Here is a 9,045-nt window from a genome sequence, read left to right on the forward strand (position 1 = left end):
GGCTACCAAGCTCAATGCCCTCACCATGGTTTCTCTAAGGAAAGCCTGTTGAGCACATTCTACAGGGGAGCTCTTCCTAAGTACAGAGCCAGATTGGATACAGTTAGCAATAGGTTCTTCTTGGAAAGAACTGAGGAAGATGCAGAGGAGCTGGTTGACAACATGGTAAAGAGTGACGCACTCTACAGTGGAGACCACGACAGAGGCAGTAGAACAGATGACAAGCAGACGAGGAAGGAGTTAAATGCTCTACAGGATAAGATAGACATACACCATTGTGAATCATAGCATAATATTGGAAATGTTTTGCATAAACCTCTCTACGAAGTACACTTCATTTTTGACGGCCTCTCTACGTAGTACACCACCTCAAATGAACATTATTGTATAAAATAACATTTTATTGGTTCTTGTCAATTTAAAAATTTGTAAATAATTTAACACAAATTTATGATTGATCCGGAAGTTTAATGTTCTCTTTGTTTTTCATTCGGTAATAACATCTACATTACACTAAATTATTAAATGTGAATTTCAATCTACCTAAGACCCGTATAAACAAAACTATGAAACAAACAATTTAAGTGGATACTTGTTGATATAAGTACGTATAATACAATCTATACATAGAACTAAAATATCTAGGAAGAACATGAAAAAGGAAAAGTGTTTCGTAAGCCAAGCTCCTCGCAGTTTCAAAGAAATGAGCCAGGGCTTCCTCTGAAGTCCCTACCAAGACACTGTGTCCTAGGTTTGAGTATATGCCGTGAAGATTGGTCCATCAATCTTCACGACTCTGACATAGAAAGACATTTTCTTTCAGTTTCTTGAATTAAATATAAAGAATTATTACGTTCAGCTCAACAAAGTAAACTATCCACCTATAAATCTCTTCAGTTAAAGCAGGAATCAGAGATAACAGGTTAGATGGATCAACATTTCCATGGACTCTTAAGTCTCTAACACTGCTCCCCAGTTGCCTCTTTCCATCAGCCATATCTACAGTCCAGTCAAGTCCAATAACATCCGCTGAAGAAGACCCCTGTTTCCATTTTATGTAGAAAATAATAGGCGTGTCTGAACATCTTCTCTTTTACAGTATGAATGATCTGGCAAACCAAATGAGAAAAAGGAAACGTTAAAACACCAAAAGAGAATCTTTCCAAGAACTCAAGATGGAAAGTACTTAAACTATACCTCTTTGATCCAAGGCTCCCACATCTCGGGAGTCAACTGTCCACCCCCATGAATCGAATATTTGAATGCAGTGAGCTACGTGCTCAACTTTTTACACAACGTACTCTGTGATGAATTTGGTTATATTAGATATTAGAGCTCTCAGTACATTTGGTGCAGTGTCCAAGGAGCTCCAACAAAACCCAATACCTTAGCATGTTCCTCGACATCTTGTCTCAGAATCTTGAGAGAGTCTCCAACGAACTGAAGTTTCTGAAGATCAATAGGATGAAATCTCTTTAAACATTCTTCAGGTCTGATGAGATACTGGATCACAGGGCCTTTAACTTCTTCGTTGTCAAACAGGAAACCGAAGGCAGGTATATGAGTGAGGATGCCAGAGAATACAAATGACATCGTCTGGTATGAACGGAAGCCAAGGCTGCAAAGAGATTACCACGATAAGATCAGTGTTGTCTCTGAAGGAAGGGTGTTTCTGAGCGAGCTTCTGGTAAACAACCGCATACTTTCCTGCTTCCCCTTTAGCAGTGCTAAGCAACAGCTGATCTGTTAATAATGTAAGAAAGGTTTCTATTAACTGAGGGTACAGATTCATCGATCTCTTTATGATCATTAGCATAATGACTTAAAAGCTGGAAACTTTGTCATCAATTTCACATTCCAAACAGAGAAAGAAGCACATTTCAAAAGTTTTGAAAAAATAAGAGAAGCAAACATCTTTAGAGAAATTGGACTGCAAGAGATACATACCAGAAGAGAAGGAAGAACAATCTACGATGAACTTCCAACTCCAAGCAGCGTTACTGAATCTTCTTGGGTGACAAATTAATCCACGTTTATGGGACTGGATCGAAACCCTTGACCCGATGAGTAACATGTCGACGACTGCAAGCACTATATACTAGAAAGAGAAGTCTCTGATTAGATTTGCAATAAAAATATAACTTAAATCGTTGTAGGTAACTGTTCTCATACCTGTTCACAATCATAAGCAGCAGCTCCAGCCCAATTAAACTTCCCATGTAGTTGTGTTTCTTGCTTTCATAAGATGTACTAAGCAGAAATGGAGCTCTAGTACAGCTAAAGCCAGTGAGAAAAAAATTGAGCCATTGCAGCCTCCCGGTGGATTTTTCGGAAATGGTCGCTATTGCTTGATGTGCTTCTAGGGTTTGCGTGGTTTCTGATTTAGCAGAGAAATCAATATGAGTTTATATAAGCTAAGAAACGAAGGAAGTCAAAACGCTTCCATGTCTTCGATTGAAAGAATAAATAAGGGGATTTAATGAGAATTAGCTGTTGGATGCTAGTGTTATTGTGGAAGAATGCTTGGGTTTGTTTCTTTCACGAAAACGCTAAATTGAAGTGGATGGTGACGTGGCTAAAGCTAATGTACTCATTGGCTGGAATTAACAATCCTACGTGGACACCCCTTATATGTTGAGCATATTTGGCTTTTATTACGGTAAGATTGATTAAAAGCTCAGTTACGAGTTCAGTCGAATTTTAAATAGTCTGGAATATAAAACAGTGACCTCTCGTAGATAACATGGGCTTCGATATCTTCATCTAAAATGGGCTTGGTGTTTTCTAGCCCAAATATTGCGAGCTAGAGAGACCAGCATGAATTTTTCTAATACTTGGTGGCTTTTTTCGTCGTACCGTGTGTATTAATTAGTCAACTATTTATCAGTCAAACTAAAAATTATTTGCATGCCATAACTTTTGTATTAAGCTGCAACATAATAAAAACACTAAACATTTAAAGGTGATTTCTATTATATAAGAAAAACAGAGAATAATAATTAGTTTGCTAAATAATTGTTAGAGCATATAAACACTTATGGTAAGTGGATAACTCCTTTTGAATAGAACTCTACACGTACTTACGTATTCCTCAGTCTCTGCAGCTATATATACCTCTAAATGATACAAAACAACATATTCAAACAAACACTTCTCGCAGAAAAAAAACATTAGAAATCTCTAGCTTCCTTTTCTCCTTGTTTCTTTTTCATCGTCATGATGTATTCACTTCTCAATGAAACAAGAAACTGTCAAGTGTGCAAGAAATCATTTCCAAATGGGAGAGCTTTAGGAGGTCACATGAGGTCTCACAGTCGGAAAATTTCGGCATCAAACGCAAAATCAGCAACTGGCTCGACCGTCCCAACATTGAAGACACCCACCAAACTCGCAGCAAATATCAGACCTAATGAAACAGTTTTGATGAGATCTGTCCACACAAGTGAAGTTGGTCGGGAACCAGATCTAAAGAGAGAAGAAGGTGGACAACAAATAAAAGGCAAGAGAAAGTTCGTCGTGGATGTAGATGAGTGTCCGAGTTCTTTAACAGCGGTTGAAGAAGGTGCTTTGTGTCTTGTAGCAATGTCTAAGGGACAGAGACCAGCAAATTCTCAGAATTGGAATGCTATTGACCGCTTGTTAGCAACTCCAAATGAAAAAGAAGAATATACTCGAAAGTCCATCGATATAGATTCTGCTGATGATGACAAAGAAGACAAAGATAAGTATGTTGCTTCAAATGTGAGAGTCTTAACAGAAGATATCGATGAAAATGAAGATGAGGATGATGACGATGAAACATATTTAGTTGAGAAGGAGAATCAGTGTAAGAAAAAATTTACGTGTGATATATGTGGAAAAGTTTTGCATTCGTATCAGGCATTAGGTGGTCATCGAACGAGTCACAAGACCAAACGATTGAAGATTTGTGACAAGAATGGTCAAGCCATGGTTCGACATTACAAATGTGAAATATGTGGCAGAGTGTTTGAATCCGGTCAAGCACTTGGTGGTCACAAGAAGGTTCATTATGTGTTTCTATAACCAAGTAACTAGGTTCGGTTATGTTTGGTTAGTGACTTCAGCTGAGTAGCATAGAATAAAGGGTGGCATTTGGGTGATTAATAGATTTGGATGAAAGATAATCAAAATGTGTTCTCTATTTTTATGTTGTTGTCCCTTTTAGTTTATTAACAAAACTCTGGTTTAAGTTTAAGTTTTCTTTTCTGTTTTCTCAGTTGTTGTATCCCTTTGGTTTATTTATCATATATTAACAAAAGTTTGGTTCAAAGTTATGTTTTATTCCTTCATATAATCTCTTATTCAGAATGTGTATGTGTGTGTGTTTTAAAAAAATTTGAACTGCAAGATTTCGAAATATCAAATTAGGATCCTAGATGTAGTGATACAATATGATGCAGAGAAATCGACCTAATTAAAGACTATTCATAATATTGTGTTAGTCAAAAGACAAAATCAAACATTCATAGTAAAAAAATATGTTCTACTTTCTAAAAGAGAGAAAAAAATATTCGTGTAAGTTTACAAAATAAATAAAAATTAAGTTTTTGTTTGACTAACTGAAATCAAAGATATTATATTCAAATATATCCATTGGTTTTTATTCAAATAAATAAAAATGTATCAATTGATTCAAAAATAGAACTACTATGATATATGGAAACAGTGTAATCAAAATAAATAGTGGTACTACTAAGAATAGGAATAGCATGTTATATGGAATTAACATTAAATAGAGTCATCATTTGATTGTCTTTTTTACTAAGTCATAATTTGACTGTTTCTTTGCATTTAACATGTTAAAGTAGTGTATTACATTCAGAAGAAATATGTACATGTGTTTTGTTTTAATTCCTTGAATATGATTTGCAAAAGTGTGAAACAAAAACAATAGTTATCACTTGCAAATGATATATATTTGATTAACATACATGTAAATGCTAAGGTGGACGCAGGGTGAGGGAGTGTTAAACCGTCTGAAATTATTCTCTATTATCATCTTTTTTTGTCAGTTTCACATTCTATTTTATTATTTTTCCTTGAAGCCAATGCAAGTTAGTTTGCTCCAAAGTAGAACACTGATTTTGCAACTAATGTTGCCTCTGAAGTGTATTATCCACCACACGTTAACGCAGGATTTGTTAAAATGAAATTTATTCAGTGTTTTAAATTTGAATATGAGTCAAGTAATAAAAAACTTTTTCACTAATGTGTCAATGAAGACTAGAAAGTCATTGTGATATATTAGCAGGGAATTAGTCATTCAAATCTTCTGAATGAAGCTGCATGCAAATGGACAGTCCCTCTCTTCACGTAAAAAAAAACGGTCTCAAATTATTCTTTATCCCAATTAATATAGAAGCTTGTCTGATATTCCTCAAAAACGAAAAATCGAAATATTTCACTCATATAATAAAACACAAAAGCAAAAGTACACTCATATATATATATATACTCTTAACACCATTCAAAAAAAATTAATTCTACCATTACAAGCACCACCAAATCACACCCCAATCTTCTGACATTTAACACCAGCATTACCACCACAAACATCTTCCAAATTAACATCACTAACATTGCCAAGAACAACCACATTATCCCCCATTGCCTTCCTCTTCGGCTTCGCCTCTTGGAGAATCAACAACACATCTCTCATCGGCGGCCGATCTGTTGGATTCCGACTCGTACACAACAGTGCAATCCTCAGCATCTGTTTCATCTCTTCTCTTATGAGACTACACGACCTACCCCTGCTTTTGTCTAGCACTTCCTCTACATCTTCCTTTGTCTTCAGCTTTGATCTAACCCAATCCACGATACTATTACCTTCTCCAAACTCCGGTTCGACCGATTTTTTTCCGGTGATGATTTCTAATAGTATCACTCCAAAACTGTAGATATCACTCTTTTTATCCACTTGTAGTGTATATGCATACTCTATATAACCAAACAAAATATAGTCAGAGGTTGTCGTCATCATACTCTATATAACCAAAACAAAAACAAGATAAAGAGTCAGAGGTTGTCGTCATCACACGACAAGAAGAATGTTTTAACAAACTGACAAATAAAAAAAAAAGGACAAAAGTACACAATTTTAAACTTTGGGGGTAAATTAAGTAACTAAAAAGACTAACAAGGGTACCTGGCGCAATATAACCGTAAGATCCGGCAACGACGGACATAGACTCATCGGTCTGAATCAACTTCGCGACGCCGAAGTCCGCCACACGCGCCTCGAAGTCCCCGTCGAGGAGAATATTACTAGGCTTCAGATCGCGGTGCACGATCACCGGATCACAGTCGTGGTGGAGGTAGCATATCCCCTGAGCGACTCCGATCGCGATATTGTACAGCGCCGTCCACTCCGCGGCGGCGTTAGCCGTCTTATCCCCTCCGTGGAGGAGATCGTCCAAGCTCCCGTTGGGCATGTACTCGTACAGGAGCATCGTGCACTCCCGGTTCGAGCAGCATCCGAGGAGGCGGACGATGTTCCGGTGGCGCACGTGGCCTAGCACGTCGACCTCCGCGAGCACGCCGCTCTTCCGCCGCCGGATCTTCCCGTTCTCCTTGTTCTTCCCCCAGAGCTTCTTCACGGCGATGACCTCCCCGTTCGGCATCTCGGCCTTGTACACCGTCCCCGTCGATCCCATCCCGAGGATGTTGTCCGTCTTCGAGAGACACTCGACGACGTCGTCCGCCGTGAAGTTCAGCCTCTGGAACGCCGTTAGCTTCCACGGTCCTACCTCTCCGCCGTCGACTTTGCTTTTCTTGAAGCACCGAGCGGCGGCGACGAGGAGGAAAAACGCGGCGCCGATGGCCGCCGCCATTATCCAGACGATGGCTCCGGCGGTTTTCTTCCGGCCGTAAATCTCCGGTTCCGTATCGGAGCCGCAAGGCTTCCTTAGCACGTCTCCGCACAGCCCCTCGTTAGAGTAGAAGAAGGACGGATTCAAATGCGTGAACGAACCGGTCGGAACCGGGCCGGTTAGCTGATTAAACGAAACGTTGAAAGTCGTGATGGTCTTGGAGCTTCCGAAGTCGGAGGGGATCGTTCCGGTTAGGAGGTTACGGGAAAGATCCACGTCAGCGATGGAAGGAAGCGTGGATATTTCCCAGGGGATGATTCCGGTTAAGTAGTTGCGGCTGAGGTTCAAAGAGAGAAGCTTTTCGCAGTGTCCTATGTCCCAAGGGATTGTCCCGTTGAGCGAGTTCCCTTGCAGCTCAACCCTGTAGAAGCTCTTGCATCCCACGTAGTTAGGAACCTCACCGATGAGATCACTGAAACTCGCCGAGAAGATCTGCAAGTTCGGAGCTTTCCAGATATTCTCCGGTAAGCGATTATGGAACGAGTTGCAAGAGAGGTTCAAGTACTGAAGAACAGGAGCCTTGGCGAGATCAGATGGAATCTGGTCGGTGAATCTGTTGCTGCTCAGGTCGACGAACGTGAGGTTGTCAAGAGAGCCGAATCCTGACGGTATGGTGCCGTTTAGTCTGTTGTTTTGAGTCCTGAACCTCCAGAGAGACGTGCAGGTCGTTAAGCTCTTTGGGAGCTCGCCTTCGAGGTTGTTGGAGAAGAGGATGAGTTTGTAAAGCTTGTTGCCGTTGCATAGAGAAGGAGGGATGGTTCCGGTGAAGGAGTTGTTGGAGACGTCTAAAGTCTCGAGCTTTCCGTTTGTTCCGAGCTTCTGCGGTAAAGCTCCGGTGAAGTTGTTGTTCCATAGAGACAATGTGGTTAGCTCCGGGAGCTCGCCGAGGCCTTCGGGGACTTCGCCTGAGAGGTTGTTGCTGATTACGCTAAACCACGTGAGGTTCTTCAAGTCGGAGAAGCCTGGAGGGATGGTTCCGGAGAGCTGGTTGCTTGATAAATCTAGTGACTTTAGAGCTTTTAAGTTGCTGTAACTCTCCGGGATTTGGCCGGTGAAGCCGTTGAAGAAGAGGAGCAAAGTCTCGAGCTTTGTGAGGTTTCCGAGTTCTTGAGGGAGAGAGCCAGAGAGGGTGCAGTTGGAGACGTCTAAGTACTTAAGGTTCGAGAGTAGTGAAAACTCTGAAGGTATGTTTCCTGTGAACTGATTGTAACCGATCTCGATGTGTTGGAGGTTTGGTAAGAGTCCTAATCTCGGAGGTAAAGCGCCTCCGAGAAGGTTTCCGGCTAAATGGATAAACTTTAGTCTCTGTAAACCACCGTAAGCTGCAGGTATCTCTCCTTCGAAGTAGCTACCACCGAGGTTAAGCTCTTCCAAGAAACGGAGACGAGCCACTTCCAGAGGCAACAAGCCTTCGAAGTTGTTGCTGAAGGCGTTGAAGACTCTTAGGAACTTGAGCTTGGAGATTCCAGGAGGGAAACTTGATTCGAAGGAGTTATGGCTGATGTCGAGAGTGGTGAGCTTGGTGAGGTCAAAGAGAGAAGTGGGGAACGGACCCACCAAGGAGTTCTTACTGAGGTTCAAGTAGAGTAAGCTCGATGACAAGTAACGAATCTGTTGAGGAAGATGGCCTGTGAGGTTCCGGTTAGAGAGGTCAAGAGAAATGACTTGAGAAGTTGCATTGTCGCAGACTACACCGGACCAAGAACACCAAACGGCGCCGTTTTGGTCATCCGTGACTTTCCAGTCTTGAAAGGCAGAGGGAGAGGCGGAGAGAGATGTTTTGAGGGAAATGAGAGAGGAGAGTTGAGGTGAAAGCTTGAGAGATAAGGAAGATAAAGGAAGAAGAAGGAGAAAGAGATGAGCAAGAGAAAGGGAAGTGTTCTTCTTGTTCATGGCTTTTTTAGGAAGAAGAAAGTGAAAAGATTGTCTGATGAAGTGAGGTGAAGTTGAGAAAGGCTTTAAGGTTAACAATGGTGGATATAAGGGTTTGAAGAAGATGAAGAAGGAGAAGAGAAGAAGTCATGACTCATGATGAAGGTGATGATTGTGGAGTGCGTCTAATGGTCTGTCTTTTGTTGGTTAAGGCATTATGGTTTGTGTGGGGAAGAAAAGAAAAGACGAACTCATTCCATTTCCACTCTTCTTTTACTTT

The 9,045-nt window shown here is 40.8% G+C and overlaps 2 protein-coding genes and 1 pseudogene across 2 annotated transcripts; 1 reads left to right on the forward strand and 2 right to left on the reverse strand.

The window, feature by feature from the left end:
- Window positions 1-534: 534 nt before the first annotated feature.
- LOC106303253 lies at window positions 535-2,219 on the reverse strand (annotated as a pseudogene).
- Window positions 2,220-3,219: 1,000 nt separating this feature from the next.
- On the forward strand, window positions 3,220-4,044 carry LOC106303254 (zinc finger protein ZAT1). The gene has a single exon (XM_013739574.1). It carries the CDS (start codon window positions 3,220-3,222, stop codon window positions 4,042-4,044), a length of 825 nt encoding a protein of 274 aa, XP_013595028.1.
- Window positions 4,045-5,410: 1,366 nt separating this feature from the next.
- LOC106306080 (leucine-rich repeat receptor-like protein kinase TDR) lies at window positions 5,411-9,045 on the reverse strand. Its single transcript, XM_013742549.1, has 2 exons — window positions 6,170-9,045; window positions 5,411-5,961 (listed from the first exon to the last, which is right to left on the reverse strand). Exons 1-2 carry the CDS (start codon window positions 8,784-8,786, stop codon window positions 5,528-5,530), a joined length of 3,051 nt encoding a protein of 1,016 aa, XP_013598003.1. The 5' UTR covers window positions 8,787-9,045; the 3' UTR covers window positions 5,411-5,527.

The sequence above is a fragment of the Brassica oleracea genome, chromosome C7 (assembly GCF_000695525.1).
Source record: "Brassica oleracea var. oleracea cultivar TO1000 chromosome C7, BOL, whole genome shotgun sequence".
Classification (NCBI taxonomy): domain Eukaryota; kingdom Viridiplantae; phylum Streptophyta; class Magnoliopsida; order Brassicales; family Brassicaceae; genus Brassica; species Brassica oleracea.

Excerpts from the sequence above, each read along its gene's own strand:
- LOC106303254 (XM_013739574.1), top strand. The coding sequence starts at position 3,220 with ATGTATTCACTTCTCAATGAAACAAGAAACTGTCAAGTGTGCAAGAAA.
- LOC106306080 (XM_013742549.1), bottom strand. The coding sequence starts at position 8,786 with ATGAACAAGAAGAACACTTCCCTTTCTCTTGCTCATCTCTTTCTCCTT. Across the intron at positions 5,962-6,169 it reads TTACGGTTATATTGCGCCAG|AGTATGCATATACACTACAA; the intron begins GTACCCTTGTTA and ends TTGGTTATATAG.